The sequence below is a fragment of the Bos javanicus genome, chromosome 5, assembly GCF_032452875.1.
Source record: "Bos javanicus breed banteng chromosome 5, ARS-OSU_banteng_1.0, whole genome shotgun sequence".
Lineage (NCBI taxonomy): Eukaryota > Metazoa > Chordata > Mammalia > Artiodactyla > Bovidae > Bos > Bos javanicus.
The window spans coordinates 11,841,520-11,859,793 of NC_083872.1; the positions used below are offsets into that span (position 1 = coordinate 11,841,520).

At 38.9% G+C, this 18,274-nt stretch overlaps 1 protein-coding gene across 11 annotated transcripts in view; it reads right to left on the minus strand.

Moving 5' to 3' along the window:
* The window catches only part of PPFIA2 (PTPRF interacting protein alpha 2), a 501,553-nt gene extending 485,088 nt beyond the window's left edge, over positions 1–16,465 (minus strand). For 7 of the 11 annotated variants that reach the window (XM_061415641.1, XM_061415640.1, XM_061415635.1 and 4 more), the window contains exons 1-2: positions 16,167–16,442; positions 11,786–12,036 (exon numbers count right to left, since the gene is read on the minus strand). In XM_061415641.1, coding sequence (XP_061271625.1) covers positions 11,786–12,034 — 249 coding nt within the window. In that variant the 5' untranslated portion in view covers positions 12,035–12,036; positions 16,167–16,442. Of the gene's footprint in view, positions 1–11,785; positions 12,037–16,166 lie in introns of all 11 variants that reach the window. The other 4 variants (XM_061415638.1, XM_061415633.1, XM_061415631.1 and 1 more) reach the window with 2 other exon arrangements.
* Between the last annotated feature and the right edge of the window lie 1,809 nt (positions 16,466–18,274).

The following is an 18,274-nucleotide window of genomic DNA, read 5'->3' on the forward strand; positions in this document are numbered from 1 at the left end:
TACCATGGACAGAGGAGCCTGGTGGGCTACTGTTCATGGGGTTGCAAAGAGTCGGACAGGACTGAGCGACTTTACTTCCTTCCTTCCTTCCTTCCTTGTTAGAACTTAAGAGTATTTCTGATGAGTGCTTTCTGTGGCCCATGTCTCTTAAAGGTTTCTGTCCATGGGATTCTCCAGGCAAGATTACTAGAGGGTTGCCATTTCCTTCTCCAGGGTATTTGCCCAACCCAGGAATCAAACCCAGGTCTCCTGCCTTGCAGGCAGATTATTTACTGACTGAGCTAGGCTAAGGGAAGCCCTAAAGGTTTCTAGAGAAGTTAAATACTTCTTTATGAATATAATGAAATAAAGATGACTTAGAGTAAAACAAAATTAAGCCATGAATAGAACCCTGGTTGAACAGGTTACTTAACCTGTCTATGCTTCAGTTTTATCATCTGTAAAATGGGAATGATAACACCCTCATTGGAATGTTTTAAGGATTGATTCTGAAATTAATATTATCATATCTCTTCCTATTCCCTCAGGTAAAGAAATTAGCCCCAAATGAAATTTCACCAAATGTCTTAAGTTTTTTTGCTCATGCTTAGAAAACAAACTATCTTTCCTTTTGTTCTGAAATTGTGCAGTCTCACAATTCCATAGTGCTAGTTCAATAACATACTAGTTCTGAGCTCCGATCCCAATCTAAAGATGTGCTCTGTCCTTCCCTGCCCCTGCCATCCTTCCCATCCACCCACCACACATAGTTCAGGCTTGTTTCAAGCCTTGAAGCAGGTCTGCATTGGAGGATGAGGGTATGGTCTCTCTTTACCCTGACATCCCCTACTCATAGCAGTAGTTTCTGACCATTCTAAGAATCAGGGCCGTGGAAGGGGAAACTGGGGAGAAAGATCACAGTGGTATGGGCTGACCTACATGTCATCCAGGATCAGGGCTTTCTGAATGGCAAATAGATAATCAGTGGTCCTTCTTCCGAGGTGCATTTGTGGCTTCCTCAAAAAACCCCTCTGTAGATTCTTCTTTGGTTTTCATTGACTTGCTCTCAGTATCTTCTCTGAAGTCAGTATCCCAATTTGTCTCTCATTGCTTACCATTTAGAAACTCGGGGTTTTAACATTCTACTTTGTGGGTTTACACAGAAATTACCCTAAGTAATATCCCCTTTCGAGGGAACTTCTTGCTGTTCAAAAAACTAACCTTTGTGTTGATATTGGAGGAGTTGCAGTTTATCTGACAGGTGACTCTTCAACCTGCTGTAGAGAAAGGGGCATTTCCGGCCACACCTGTGGCTTCTAGACTTCAGCCTCTATATTCTTCAACTTGTGGAGGAAGCACATCAAGCTCTCTGAACATTGCTCTTGAAGCCCTTCTCACTTGACTAAGTTGAACAGAAATCACCCCATGCTTCATACGTGGTGTGGTAGATTATGCACAGCAGACCAGCTGCCATGCAAAACAGCTCTGTCTCTCTTCTAGCTTTACCAGCTTCTGTAGAGTCTTAAAATGGAGTTTAAGCTAATATTGGATTAATTAGTTGGATTATATCTTAGCACCTCCTGCGAATAAAGTCTTGCACCTCACTTATTTAGCCTCCCCTCAAACAGAAAGACAGCCTCCCATTTTAATATCTGGATGCTTAAATGAAACATTACCTGGCATAGATGGAGTGTTCAGAAATGTTAGATATTACTGTCAGTCATCTTCTATTTATTATTTAGTATTTTAAAAGTGGCTAAGTGAGGAATTGCTCACAGAAAAAAGTATTAGGAGAAAAAAGTTTGAAAGATTTAGGAATGAAGACAATGTGGTATCATGAAAGTTAAGAGTGAAATTTTTTTTGTTGTTCGTTTATTTTGGGAGGTATTTTTTGAGAAGGGAGTTAATCACAATGTTACATTTTGCAGTGAATTTTAATAAAACAAACCTCCTACATTCATCAGTTGGTAACTGGTAACATAATTTTTAGTAAGGTTTTAGAAGAAAAGCCCAACTGCAGATGCTCAGAAAGTGAATAGAAGATGAAGACACTGAGACAGTGAAAATAGACAAGTTGGGGAATAAAGGAAAAAAGAGATTTGTAGCTAAATGGAGACACGGTGTTAAGGAACCCTTTTGTTGTTATTGTACTTACCATCACTGTACTTGTAAGGAATAGACTTGAATATGTTACCAAAAAGCCAATTGAGAAGGAGAGGGAGAAATTGAAGATACAGGAGACAAAAAAAAAGTCAAAGGAAGAGATACAAAGGAGGGGATCGGGGATTTGGAGGGAAGGATTAAACAAGAAGGGTAGTGCTTAAGGTTGGAGAACATAGGTAAATAAAGATGAGTATGGATATAAATAAGTATATGAGAATATGTAGGAAAAGAGTGAGTACTAAAGAACACCACACCTTGTAGCCTCTGAGGAGAATGGTTATGAAGAATTAAGGACATGAGAATTTCAAGATGAGATAATTAATAGCACATTTTGGCACAAAGAGGCCATGAACATGAAGAATGAAAGAGGATCACTGGATTTGCAAAATGTGCACACATCGGTGGCACACAGGAGTGTGTTTTCAGGAGAATGGTGATGATAGAAGCCTGATTATAAGCACTAAAAAGGAAAAGAGAGGGACTTCCCTGGCAGTCTGATGGTTAGGACTCCACCTTTCGACTGCAGTGGGCATGGGTTCAGTCCCTGGTCAGGGAACTAAGATCCTGCATGCCTCACAGCACAGTCACACAAAAAAAGTTATAAATAAAGACAAATAAAAGGCCATAAATAACAGGCAATAAAGGCTGAGGGTAAATACCATTTCATTTGGCTGGGGGAAAAATAACTGGAAGAAAGAGAAACACATTTAAGATAGAATAACCATAATCAGAGATAGCAAAAGATAATAGTATCTTTATTTTTGACAGGAGTGAGGGGTAAAACCCTTTTGTATGTGGTGTGGTGGCATTAAGTCTCACTGAAAAGGAAGGAGCTCTCAATCCAGATGTGATCTTCTTAGCACAACAGGAAGGCTGTTGTTTGACTTAATCAAGAGACATGAGACTGGCCATCAAGGAAGTGAAGAAATTGGGAAAACAATTAAAGAAAATGCAGTTAAGATTTTTTTAAAATAAGATCAATCAAAAACTTACAAAATTTGATAATGATTGTGGAGAGTAGGGTTTTTAGTGCGTTCAATTTGTGCTGGTGTTCATTATTACCTAGGAAAATTGTGCCATTAAGATTGGCTAAGGATAATGATGGTAATGTCTATGGTAATAATAACATCAATAGCTACCTTTAACATTTATTGAGCATGTACTATCTGTGAGGTACGGAACTGATCATTTGACATGTTCCAGTTCATTTATGTCTCATAATGACCTTATGAGGCAGGTTCTATCATTATTTGAGCTAATTACTTTGACCAAGGTTATTAAGCTAGTAAGTAGCAAGCCAAAAATATACCTAGGTACAGTGTCTCTGGAATAAGAGTGACTTCTGTCACTTCCTGTAAGTTTCACTTAAATTTTTTTTTTTTTTTAATGTTAAAGTATAAATGTTTCCCACTTCTCCACAAGTAGCCTCTTTTAACTTAATTCCTCATCAGAGTAGATACTGGCACATCACAATTTATGAAAAATACCAGGTGACATTTAATAATGTTTAAGGTTTCTGAAGCACATACACACACCTCCTTTTAACCACTCATATGGTAGATATCATCCTCTCCTTCCAATTAAAAAAATAGAGTTTCAGAGAAGTCAGTCACTTACCCTTGACAGCTCAGCTAATAAGTGGAAGAATTCCAATTCAAATTCAGATCTTCTAACAAGTCCCAAATCACAGCTATTTAGTTCATATTCTGGCTATGTCCATTCTCTCTCCTCAGTATTCTCTACATTGACATGTCTTTCTTAGTTTCAAGGTTCACAGTCCTATTTCAAATTCCCACACCTCATCAGAATGATTACATTATCACAATAAGTTCTTCTAACATAATAATGACCCAGATGACTCTTTTAACACCTATTTATGGTAGATTAGTTACACTGATGGTAACTGTGTTGCATCCATCCTTGGAATTTTGCCATGTAATATTGCTTTCCACTCTGTCTCTTGGCTTGGCCAAGGAGTATTACCAAAAAAAAAAAAAATGACCCAAGCAGAAGCGTAAGAAGTATTTGCTTTTTTTTGCTTTGCCCTTACTCTTTTGCCATCACCATGAAAACATGCAAAGACTATCTTATTGAAGGATCAGATACAAACTTAGAGTTGAGGGGCCCAAGTAGGTCCAGCTAAGGCCATCCTAGATCAAACAATAGCCAGTTAACATACAGTTAACTGAGTCAACTTTCAGACAACAAGTGGCCTAGTAAGCCCAGCCAAGATTAACCAATCCAAGTCAAGGTCAGGCTCAGGCACTCAGTCTTGTCCGACTCTTTGCAACTCCATGGACTGTAGCCCACCAGGCTTCTCTGTAGATGGGATGCTCCTGGCCAAAATATTGAAGTAGGGTGTCATCCTCCTCCAGGGGATCTTCCCAACCTATGAGTCTAACCCATGTCTCTTACATCTTCTGCATTGGCAGGCAGATTCTTTACCATTAGCAGCACCTGGGAAGCCCAGTAAAGGTCAGCTGAATTCCTTAAACCTATTATATTGCATGATAATTAGGTTTTATGTTGTTTGTTACATAGCATTATTTTAGCCATAGATAACTGATACACAAGTATTATATAACCTATTCTGCATCAAAATGGCAGAACAATATCCCTTCATTATTGCCTTATCATGTCACTAGTTCACTCAAGCTCCTACTGATTACTCTGTATACAAATGTCCATCCTTCCCTTTCACCACACATATGAACAGGCTAGAATCCTCCACTGTCACTATACAAAAGATGCATTCCTACCCTACAGCCCTTCAACAACAAACTTCTCAGTCACTCTCCTTGCTGCTGCTGCTGCTGCTAAGTCACTTCAGTCGTGTCCGACTCTGTGCAACCCCATCGACGGCAGCCCACCAGGCTCCCCCGTCCCTGGGATTCTCCAGGCAAGAACACTGGAGTGGTTGCCATTTCCTTCTCCAATGCATGAAAGTGAAAAAATAAAGTGAAGTTGCTCAGTCGTGTCCAACTCCTAGCGACCCCATGGAAAATCCATGGGATTTTCCAGGCAAGAGTACTGGAGTGGGGTGCCATTGCCTTCTCCGAGTCACTCTCCTTATTTAATCCCTATTTATTCTTCTCTTTTTAATCAGGGATACTGCTAGCCCAGCTGGTTCCTTTATGGGAATTAGGAACACCTCACCTAGCCTGGAGCAGAGCACGGGCTGAATTTCAGTCCCCACATATCCTTCAGCAGGATCATCCCTGCATAACTGTACTGTCTGATACAAAATATCCTCTAGTCCCTTCTAACCTTCTCTTAAAAATATCTCTAATATCATCTTCCACATGAAACTTTATGTAGTTTATTACATATCAGTGTTGTGGTACAAATACTTTTAGTACCTCTGTAATCTTCTGGTACTATATTAATTTTGATCTTTTAATGTTATACCTATTTCCTAAGTTCTCTGGGGAAAAAAAAAACTATGTTTCTTTTTTTTTTTTTCTATCCCCTTTACAAACATATGTAATCATTCAGTAATACACAGAAGACCCTCAGTATATGCTAAATACGATGCTGGAAAAGGGCTTCCCTGATACCTCAGTTGGTAAAGAATCCACCTGCCATGCAGGAGACCCTGGTCTGACTTCTAGATCAGGAAGATCCACTGGAGAAGGGATAGACTACCCAGTCCAGTATTCTTGGGCTATTCTTGGGCAGTCAGCTATGAGGACTATCAAGTGTCTGGGTGAAGAGTTAGAGAATTTGGTTGAGTGAAAGGCAGATGATAGGAGAAGGCAATGGCACCCCACTCCATTACTGTTGCCCGGAAAATCCCATGGATGGAGGAGCCTGGTAGGCTGCAGTCCATGGGGTCGCTAAGAGTCAGATACGACTGAGCGACTTCACTTTCACTTTCCACTTTCATGCACTGGAGAAGGAAATGGAAACCCACTCCAGTATTCTTGCCTGGAGAATCCCAGGGACGGGGAGCCTGGTAGGCTGCAGTCCATGGGTGGCACAGAGTCGGACACGACTGAAGCGACTTAGCAGCAGCAGATGATAACTGAGTTTGAGCATCTTGAATCTCAGATTCTATGGCTCATTAAAATGGATCTGTGTATTAGACATTAGTGTATTGCTTAGAAACATCAGGCCTAAAATGTGGAATGATGTGGAATTATCAATTCTTGTTAAACACGGTTATCTTTAATTACATAATGAAAAAGAAAACAATATGACTACAAAATATTTTCATGGTTAGGAGTGTAAAAATCACCACTGCATTTGTTCCTAAAAAATGATAGGAGAGAAAATGACTAATTCAAAGCATGAAATCATCAACTAAAAAATATTGTATAGGCGATTGAAAACATAATATGTCATGAAATTTGACTCAGCTTTGAAATTCTATCCATTTCCTAAAACAAATTTCACTTTTACGTTATTGTAGTTTTTATTTTACATACTTTATTTCTGCCTAAAAACTCACAATACCAAGAGAACATTTCATGCAAAGATGGGCACAATAAAGGACAGAAATGCTATGGACCTAACAGAAGCTGAAGAGATTAGGAAGAGGTGGCAAGAACACACAGAACTGCACAAAAAAGAAATTCACGACCCAGATAATCATGATGGTGTGATCACTCACCTAGAGCCAGACCTCCTGGAATGTGAAGTCAAGCGGACCTTAGAAAGCATCACGATGAACAAAGCTAGTGGAGGTGATGGAATTCCAGTTGAGCTATTTCAAATCCTAAAAGATGAAGCTGTGAAAGTGCTCCACTCAATATGTCAGCAAATTTGGAAAACTCAGCAGTGGCCACAGGACTGGAAAAGGTCAGCTTTCATTCCAATTCCAAAGAAAGGCAATGCCAAAGAATGCTCAAACTACCACACAATTGCACTCATCTCACATACTAGCATGGAGAAGGCAATGGCAACCCACTCCAGTAATCTTGCCTGGAAAATCCCATGGATGGAGGAGTCTGGTAGGCTGCAGTCCATGAGGTCTCAAAGAGTCGGACACGACTGAGCGACTTCACTTTCACTTTTCACTTTCATGCATTGGAGGAGGAAATGGCAACCCACTCCAGTGTTCTTGCCTGGAGAATCCCAGGGACGGCAGAGCCTGGTGGACTGCTATCTATGGGGTCGCACAGAGTTGGACACGACTGAAGCGACTTAGCAGCAGCAGCACACACTAACAAAGTAATGCTGAAAATTCTCCAAGCCAGGCTTCAACAGTATGTGAACTATGAACTTCCATATATTCAAGCTGGATTTAGAAAAGGCAGAGGTAACCAGAGATCAAATTGCCAACGTTCATTGGATCATCAAAAAAGTGAGAGTTCCAGAAAAACATCTATTTCTGCTTTGTTGACTATGGCAAAGCCTTTGACTGTGTGGATCATAATAAACTTTGGAAAATTCTTAAACAGATGGGAATACCAGACCACCTGACCTGCCTCCTGAGAAATCTTTATGCAGGTTAGGAAGTAACAGTTAGAACTGGACATGGAACAACAGACTGGTTCCAGATCGGGAAAGGAGTATGTCAAGGCTGTTTATTGTCACCCTAATTATTTAATTTATATGCAGAGTACATCATGAGAAATGCTGACTGGATGAAGCACAAGCTGGAATCAAGATTGCTAGGAGAAATGTCAATAACTTCAGCTATGCAGATGACATCACCCTTATGGCAGAAAGCGAAGAAGAACTAAAGAGCCTCTTGATGAAAGCAAAAGAGGAGAGTGAAAAGGGTGGCTTAAAACTCAACATTTAGAAAACTAAGATTATGACATCTGGTCTCATCACTTTGTGGCAAAAAAATATGGAAACAGTGTCAGACTTTTATTTTTGGGGGCTCCAAAATCACTGCAGATGGTGACTGCAGCCATGAAATTAAAAGATGCGAAGAAAAGTTATGACCATCCTAGAGAGCATATTCAAAAGCAGAGACACTTTTTCAACAAAGGTCTGTCTAGTCAAAGCTATGGTTCTTCCAGTAGTCATGTATGGGTGTGAGAGTTGGACTATAAAGAAAGCTGAGTGCCAAAGAATTGATGCTTTTGAATTGTGGTGTTGGAGAAAACTCTTGAGAGTCCCTTGGACTGCAAGGAGATCCAACCAGTCCATTCTAAAGGAGTCAGTCCTGGGTGTTCATTGGAAGGACTGATGTTGAAGCTGAAACTCCAGTACTTTGGCCACCTGATGTGAAGAGCTGACTCATTTGAAAAGACCCTGATGCTGGGAAAGATTGAGGGCAGGAGGGGAAGGGGACGACAGAGGATGAGATGATTGGATGGCATCACTGACTTAACGGACAGGAGTTTGAGTAAACTCTGGGAGTTGGTGGTGGACAGGGAGGCCTGGCGTGCTGCAGTCCATGCGGTCGCAAAGAGTCAGACATGACTGAGTGACTGAACTGAACTGAAAAACTCACATTTGTGGGAGTCATTTTCTTCTCCCAAGCGAATGTCAAATGTAGTGCCACCAAACAGTTCAGGTACATTGCTTACAAAATAGTTTAAAAGGTTCAAGGATGCAAATTGAAGAATTTTGTATTCCTCTGTTACTTGCAGAAAACTTAAATCCCTGAAGTTGTAGATTAGGTTATTAAATATTTGCTTTAACAAATGACAGGACCATCACTATCTTTAATGACCTGTGGATTGCTAAGGGTACTAAATATTTCTAATAGTAAAATACAAATAAATATTGAAAACTGTGTCAAAGTGTTTATAAAAGAGACTAGAACTATACCGATTAAATGTATAGGCTCCTAATCCCTAATCTATAATTCCAAAACTCAAACACTCTGAAAACTGACATTTATTTGTAAGTATGAGGCCATTTATAGTCTTAATATTTTTCACACAGTAGGAATTTCTCATATTTCTTCAGAAATATGAAGTGTATAATTATATAGTGTTTCCTAGAATCTGGCTAGAGGAGATCATAGTTTAAGTTGTACAATACATGCATAATAAGGAAAATTCTGAACTTTCAAACACAATGGGTTTGAATAAGAGATTGTGTACCAGTATAATTAAAAGTCAAAAATTTTATTTTTATTTATTTATTTATTTATTATTTTTTTTTAAAGCAAAAATTTTAAATTTAGGTGTGGCTCAGACAGTAAAGAATCCACCTGTAATGTGGGAGACCTGGGTCCGATCCCTGGATTGGGAAGATCCCCTGGAGAAGGAAATGGCTACCCACTCCAGTATTCTGGCCTGGAGAATCCCATTAGCAAAAAGTCAGACACAACTGAGTGACTTTCACTTTCAAATTTTGATGATATTATACAGATTTTCAACATAACTGAATGCTATAATTAAAATATTTTCATTCCTATACCATTCAAAAGAGGTTTATCTACACAATATAGTTATGTACGAAACATTTTCAGTTTTCTCCTTTCCCTCCTGAATACCTTGTTCTAGCATTAATATTTTATTTTTACAACATCTTTATAAAAGATTCACCCATGTCTCTATCATATCACCATGATAGAGAAAAAAAAATGTAAGACCCAAATTATTCTTAGAATCATCTTAATAGTGTTAGGATCACAAATTGATAGCATCAAGCTTAAATAAAATATAAAATGATAACTTTAGGAGGGGTACCTGTATAGTCCTACACTTACAACCAAAGAGTCAACTTCTAAGAAGAGTGTGGGAAAAACACATGGCATTTTTGCAACTCAGTTATAAACTTCAGTTTTTTGCCATTCTAATACATAATAAAATTATGTTGAACTTGCCCCCCAAATAATAATATAATACAATTCTAGGATTCTTAATGAAACACTCTATCCAGAAAGAGAAATGATTGCCCTATTCTATGCTCATCACAGAAGGTAATGAATAGTGTGATTGGTTATAAGACCATATTTTAACAACAGCATTAACCAACTCAGATAATTTTAGAGGTGAGTAAGCATGATGATAATCATTCTAGAAATGACTGTATGAAGAACAGTTGTAAGCACTGAAATGTCTAGTTTGAAAAATATAATTTTTGGTGAAGGTGTGACAGTTGTCCTTTGAAATGAACCAATACAATGCATTCTGTGCAAACAAGTTAGTGTAAGTCAACAGGTTAGAGTTATTGGAAGTATTATTGCATTTCAACACAAAGCAGACTGAAAATGAAAAGAACTGGGACAGGAATTATGGAATTACCTAATGGGAATGTGACAGAGCAATCTAGGTGATCCTTTTTATTCTGAAAGTCATAAATATCTCAACATCATACTACACGTTTATTGTACGGCTGGTTTAGAATTTTATCAACATTGATTATGTAATTTTCAGTATTTATGAAAAGATATTACCTACAAGATATAAATTTATGGAGAAAGATCAACTCTTCAGCATTTGCTGTACTGTCTTTTAAGTGAAGGGCGAATCAAACTTGTTTTAAAAGAAAAATATCATTTATTGAGGGGTGATTATTAAAAACTTAGTTCATATTCTATGATGCTTCTCATACCTAAAATATGCAATTCTTAAGTAAGAGAACTGACTAATTATTAAATTTGTACATAAATTAGCTGAAAATCCTTAACATATCTTTTTCTGTAAAATAAGTATATGACAATAATATAGTAAAAATAAGTTATTTTATATTATTACATATAATAATATTATAATACATATAAATAATGCATATAACATGTTATTACATAAAATAATTATTTTCTAAATATTTACTTATAAATAAAATTGTTAAAATCTAACAGTTTTAAGTTTGTGAGAATAAAGCTGAACTTTTGCCTATTCTCCTATTTCCAAAATACTTTTCTTTTTTAAAGAAACTGGTTGAAATGTTTTTTCGAAGGGAGGGTAATACATCAATAAATTCAATACTTTTAAGCAGTATTAACCTTCTCTAAAGAAAGACAAAAACTATTGGAAAACAGACTTCCAAGCACTATCATATCCAAAGACAGACCACGAAACTGAAAATGTAAAATACATCTTTCCAAATGTCATCTGTGCTAAGTCGCTCAGTTGTGTCCAACTCTTTGTGACCCCATGGACTGTAGCCCCCAGGCTCCTCTGTCCATGGGGCTTCTCCAGGCAAGAATACTAGAGTGGGTTGCCATGACCACCTCCAAGGGAATCTTCCCAACCAGGGATCAAACCCAGGTCTCCCACGATCAGAGCCACCAGGGAAGCCCAAGAATATTGGAGTGGATAGCCTATCCCTTCTTCAGGGATCTTCCCAACCCAGGAATCAAACCAGGGTCTCCTGAATTGCAGGTGGATTTTTTTTTTTTTTTTTACCAGCTGAGCTAGGGAAGCCCAAATATCATAAAAGTATTTAAAAAGCAAGAAAGAGAAAACTATCTATTCTCACACTCTGGTAATTAAAAGCTGATCAACAGGTGATCTTCTACCTCCACCAAAAAACAGATAAAATTTCAAGAGAAACACCAGATGGGGACTCATGCTTCAAATCTCCCACCACCAAAGTGCCACTGTTTTGTTTGAGGCAAAGTTGCATGTGAACTAATGATCTATTCTTAAATTTTTCTCGCCAAAATTTGCATATCATCTCTACTAAGGGAAACAATAATTATCAGAATGGAAATAAAGCAAAGCATATTATATCTTATCACATTTTCAGCTGCAGTACGAAGGACAGAAGCTCCCAGGAGGCATACCTGTGGCAGGGCTGAATTGAGCTGTCTCTGGAGCGAATCTCTGTCATAGATGACATCCTGCAGTCTTTGCTGGGCAAGTGAGAGGCTTTCTTGGGTTTCCCGAAGGGTGTCTAGAAGACGATCCCTTTCATCCAGCATATTCACCATCAGCTGCTCAAAATGGGAGTCTGAGTCCGAGCCACTGCTTTGGGAACCCCTTTGGCTCATTGGGGTGTCCTCATTAATCGTGGGCATCACTTCACACATCATTGCTTAAAGAAATTAAAGGGGAGAGAAATCTTAGTAAAACAAGATTTCCAATAAACCCACTTGACTCTCAGCTCACCCAACTCTTTGCAGCTCATCAGCCTTTCTCCTCTCCTCAATGCCCCAAATCCTACCATACTAAAAATCTGACATCAGTGAAATATGATTCACTGACTTCCTCAAACATGCTCTCTCTTTGCATGACAATCTACATATCTCCTACCTACAAAAACACAGCTTGATTTCATTTACTTCTCAAAATTTGTTTTTTTTTTTTAAATGATTTACCCCACCTCATTCAATTTATAATAAGACGTCACACAACACTTATTAATTGATCACCTTTCTTCCCATTCAAATTTACAAATCACTTATAGCTAATACCTCCATCTTACCCTTATTTGTTATTACATTGTTAAAAGCAAGCATAGTGGCTGACATTTAACAGGTAGGAAGCAAATGATGTTTGTGTTACTTAAATAAATGAATGAATTGATGTTCATTCTTTCATTTAGAAGATCTGAAAATAATTGGGTATTCATTTATGTAAAAATCAGCTTTTACTTTTTAATTTTATCAAGTTTTTTTCATACAACTATTTTAAAGCTTCTTGACTTTACAACTCCCATTTTATTATTACAAGTTCTCTTCCTGAATTCCTACAATATTCTACACAGAGTAGATAAGTAATGCCGACTGAATTAGACACATGCTTTAGGATATAGACTGAAATGCATAAATTTGTTTAGATTATTATGCTACTAATTATTCTTATTCTTTTGTTTCCTGCAAATTACTTTGTCTGCTTTCCATCCAAACCATACAAACTAACACTCTTTCAAATATTCCACAAAACAGATGCCATAAATTACATTAGCTAATGTAGAAAGTTTACATCCTAACTGCTAATCAGTAGCAGCTAGTCATAAAATAATTGAACTCTTCAGAATATTTTTAAATTAATTTACTTAAAATTGAAAACACAGACATTAAGATGTAACATTGACCTGTTGTGTAGCATTTTAAAAATCAGAAATTATCTCATTTACTCTTTTCTTTTCTTTCTTATGTTTAAGAAAACATCAAATCCATCTCAGTTTCAGTTGCACTGAAGCCAGAAGCTATTAATTAGAGGGCTTGGTTTTGCAAAAGTCTGATGTGGAGAAAGGCTGGTTTGGCTGTTGATCCTGCAGCATTCTTTGGTTTTATAATACAAGGTCAATTTATTTTTCTGTCTACATATTCCTGTCCTTGGGGAAAATATTTCTGGTTATATTTTCAAATAAAATGTCAAGATTTAACAGTTCAATAGTTAATTACTTTTTATGTAATTCTTCATATAAATTGAGTTATTAAATAGAGAAATTCAATTATCTGTGCATTATTTGGTCAAGGCCCACTGAAAACTAGGAGATACTTTTAAAAAGATAAAAGGAAGTATTCTGTGACTGTCAGCCTATACAGAAGGATTAAGGCAGGGGTAAATTTTAGAACAATTCAAAGTAATGCTTTGAATTACTGCTCATCATTCAAAACACTGGGCTCCCTGAAGGCAAGAACTTGACTTGTTCAATTTCTTTTTCACCCTAAAGTAAGTGATTCAAATAGGACGTATGAATATTTAAAAACACACATGTACACACTCAATCACACTCATGCATTTGCTAATATTGTTAACCACTTAATGGTTGCAAATAAATTATTTTTTATTTTTCTCAACCTGAATTTCATTCAAACAATAGCACAAAGGTGGGAAAAATGAGACTCTTTTCTGTTATAAATTTCTTTACATTAATTAAAACGAAATTGGAAAACAAACCAAAAAAAGCTCTAATATATTTGAATATTTAAAGCAGTTGGTTCACATGCCATGCATAAAATCCACAACACTGAACAGCTGTGTCATTCTGAGGACTCATTATAAAGAGCCAATGTGTTTCTACTGACATTTAATGTTAAAACAAAATCCTGGGCGAGGAAATGGTTGTACAGTGACAATCAGTGCCGAAACACTTACAGGGTTTCAGTTTAAGGTTGGTTGGACATTTTCAAAGTTGTGTTCTAAATGTGTCCTTCCTGAAAGAAAGCTCTGAGCCAACCTCTACTCTAAGTCACTCACAATAACTTTAAATTATGAGGAAAAACTTAACTGCAGCAATCACCTCAGCTACAGCTTTCTTCTGAATACGCTACTCTAGTTCTGACAACCATCGTCATCAGGAGACATTAGACACTCAGAAACTTTAGGCTCTTTGATCAATAAATATAAAAGTTGGTCTTTGACATAGTTGGAAGATGCTATGATGAGAAGCAGCTAAGGGATTTAGAAAGTCCATTAAATTTACACTCAAAAGAACTTGATTCAATTCAATTCCCAAGGCATGTGAGCCAGAGCAGTTCACTCCATGTCTCCAAACTTCAGTTTTCTTTTCTGTAAAGTAGGAATAATAATGTAGGCATTTTTAAAAAACAAGCCCATAGTTCCAATAGGATACCTGACTGAAAACACATAGTAAAATTATAAAGAACTATTTATTCCTATTATAAAATGGCCAACATTAACCGTTGCAAAAAGAACATTTTACTTTTATGATTTATTCTGCTTCTATGCCTAAAGGTTTAATTCCAGTGGGTGCTCTAGACTTTTCAAATCCAATTCAAAAGTTACTTAGAAAATAAGATGAACACATGGTAGATGCTTTTTTTTCCCTCACAGTCAACCCGCATGAGTAAATCTAAAGTCTTTTCATCAAAATTAGAAGGAAAACATTTGTCTACAAAAAACAAGGCAACTTTCATGAGCTAGTTTGGCTTCTTGCAATAAAACTGATATTACGTCTAATATAAATTACAAAACAGTTGTATATTTTTTGAAATATACTATAACTTATTAAGTGTACATTTTAGGTGTTAAAAGCAATTAAAAATCTGTATTCAGTGTAACTTGCATAGTACAGAAGGCTATGATCATTCAACTTATCTTCTATTTCATCCTCGTATTGCCACTTTTAACTTTTAGAATCATTTTCAATATTGAAAACTTCATTGTATGACATAATTCCTAATAAACTAGAGAGAGCATACTAACAATTTGCTTTGATATTTGCCTTTTCATCATTCCCTTCCCAAAATCAACTGGTACATGAATTATGTTATACTCTTCCTAGGTGTTGATGCCCTGGTCATTTAATTACTGAAGGTTTCAAGGGCTAGTTAGAGACATTGTTTATTTTTTGTTGTTGTTGTTAAAAAAAAAAGAAAAATAGCTGTTTTAATTATCTCAGTGCTGAAATTTAGCTTGAAGAATTTTATACCAGGAAAACCAACTCCCTTATTCTTAGCACATAACCTTGACTGTCTTCTAAATCTCTGATTTCAAAATAAAACTTTTGAATGCCCACTGGAGTCATTACCCAAGGGCTTTCAAGATCCAGAGTGTTTCTTAGCAATATATGCTATTCCAACAGTATGTATCCAGATATGACAGTACTACAAAAGCTTTTTTTTTTTCTGTCAATGACTCACTTTATTCAAACAGATAATTAGGATTTAGAGCCTACTGGAGACAAAAATCTAATTATTCTCTGTAGTCAGTTTCTTCTGCAAAGATTTAGTCTTTAGAACCTACCTATCTCTGCCTCACTTAATCCACAAGGAATAATTCGGTGAAAGAAATCTTAGCCATTGTCTGATTACACTACATGAATATTCCTCCTCCTATTTAACTCTTTGAAGTCCCCTGTCCTCAGGAAATATTATTATATTTTTAATGCCAGCATTTTGCACTATCTTCACCCTAGTGCATTTACAGCTGGCCAAAGAGCCAGCTCACCCCCATAAGGCTGGCTGGACAGTTCTCTCTCAGCCACACCCCCCCACCACCCTGAAGAAGTTGACTTCATAATCTGCACACCAAAATTGTCCATCCTGCCCCACAAGAGACAGCCAAGGTAGAGGAAATAGGAGAAGGGAGAGGGTGGGGGTGGAAAGCAAAAGGTAAGGAACACTAATTGACAAGGAGGGAATTTGCATCTCATCTTCCCTGGGGGCGGGGTGGGGCCAGGGCTGGGGAGGGGGAAGGGGTAAAAAAATAAAGCAGATGGGAAACCAGGTAACTCAAACACAGTCTCTGTACCTAATGTCTTGTAATTTCGGGTCCCGCTTCTTCAATTGAGCAATGACAACCGCAGTCTCAGGCTTGACGAGAGGGGAGGCTCACAGCCGGCACTCCTGGACCATTTCCCTAGCAACGGGAGGAGAAAAGCAGCTTAGACACTCGGGTGCCCCGGCGTTCTCCCGGAACGTGCCCCGGCAGGCTGGCGTGGCAGCAGCTCGGCATCTTCCCGCGGCTCCGTCAGCAGCCAAAAGGAGAAGCGTCCATCGGAAAAATGGCATATTACAAATTTTGCTTTGGGAAGCAGAGCTCGGTTCAGACCATTGTCAAAGGGAGGAGAGGGGGAGGCGGCTCTTAAAGCAGCAGCGACCCGTTTGCCAGAGCAGCCGCAGCTCCTCGCGTGCAGCTGGAGACCCGGGGCGGGGAGTCGGCAAGTGGGGACTGGGTTTGACTTGTAGAAACTTAACCAAGCGGCGCTACTCCGCCACCGGGCCACCTGGAGGGTGTCACCCCCAAACGTGAGCTTTGGGAAGAGGTGTGAGGAGAACCTGGAAGGGAATTTCTCCAACCAGCCCCCGACCCGGAGCCCCTCTGGAGTTTATGTCTACCTCCAGGAGTTGAAAAGCTAAAGGGAAGCGAGTCCGCAGGGATGCGAGAAGCAGGGCAGATCCCCTCCTGGCCCTCTGCCTATTTCCAAGCTAAAGGTGTCTTGTTTCACTTAAAAGAGCTGCTGCTTCTCCAGAAGGGCAAGCAGTCAGAACCCCCACACCCAGCTTCGCCTCCCAGCCTCTTTGCTGGCATCGGTTGGCCGGGAGAACCAACCTGCTGGGCGCCGGTGCGGATGCTACAGCATCTTCTTACTTGCCTGTGCGGTTGCTGCTGCCGCTCCTCCTCCTCCGTCTGTCTCCCCCACCTCCACCCCCTTCCTCCTCCTTGGCAGCCGCCACCTCCTCTTCCTCTGAAACAAGGGCTTCCCCTGGAAGCTGGTGCAGTGGTTTCCACCGGCCCTTAAATAAATTCTGAAGTAATCACGTCTTTGCTCTCCTCCTCACGTACACGCACTCGCGGATACACACGACTCCCTCAAAGCTGCTGAGGCGTGCGCTGGTCCCAGTGCCCCCGGCAGAGGCAAGGGCTGGGGCTGGGCAGGTGTGACAAGGCGGGTGCGTTCCTCCTTGCCCTGGCTTCACGCACAATGGTCTCTACAAGAAGACGTGTGTTGCCCGTACTGGTAGGGACAGAACAGGCTTTAGCACCTTCTGGCTCTCTGGCCTTCCGTGCTTGTCATTTCTTTAACCGGCTTCCTTCTCTCAAGACCAAGGGCATGGTAGTTGCGGTAGTAGAGACCTGAGTCAATCTAGGGTGTGGCGGCATCTGTCACTTCTCATTACCTCTCCAGCTCTTTTCCATTCATAGCTTTGGAGATGAGAATTGTGTGTTAAGTACTCCCTGCCAGAGTAAATTTTAGCTTTGAGCGGTCTGCTCCCTGGATCTTTTCCAGTTCTCTCATACCTGAACAACCCGTAACATATTTTCCTTTCTTTCTGCCTCTTCTGTCCATTCATACAGACCCATCAGGGATAGAGAGGATGCAGAAGACAAAACTGGTACCTGCTCTAAACAAAAAGGAAAGGTTTCAGTAAGGGAAATTAAGATATCCTAGTTTTAGTATAAAGAAGAGGACATGCAAAAGAGAATTGGGAGAAGGGTTCAACATTGTGTATAATTTGGAAGTTAGTACAAATACTTTTATGATGTAGTGCAATAAATCCAAAAGATATGTTTCACTTTTGTGTTAGGCAAATAGTCCAAAGCTAACTATAGAAATACTATTCAAATAACTGCTCACTTACATTAAGTACAGTATTCAAGAAACATACCATTTTATGTTAGGCTGCTGCTGCTAAGTTGCTTCAGTCGTGGCCGACTCTGTGCGACCCCATAGACGGCAGCTCACCAGGATCCCCCATCCCTGGGATTCTCCAGGCAAGAACACTGGAGTGGGTTGCCCTTTAATTAAGTTGATGACCTCATAGTAGAATGTGAGCTCAAGCTCACATATTTACCCCCTTCTCTTCTAGACTGTTACTCAAATTCTGTATCACAACACAATCTTATTAGAATTAAGT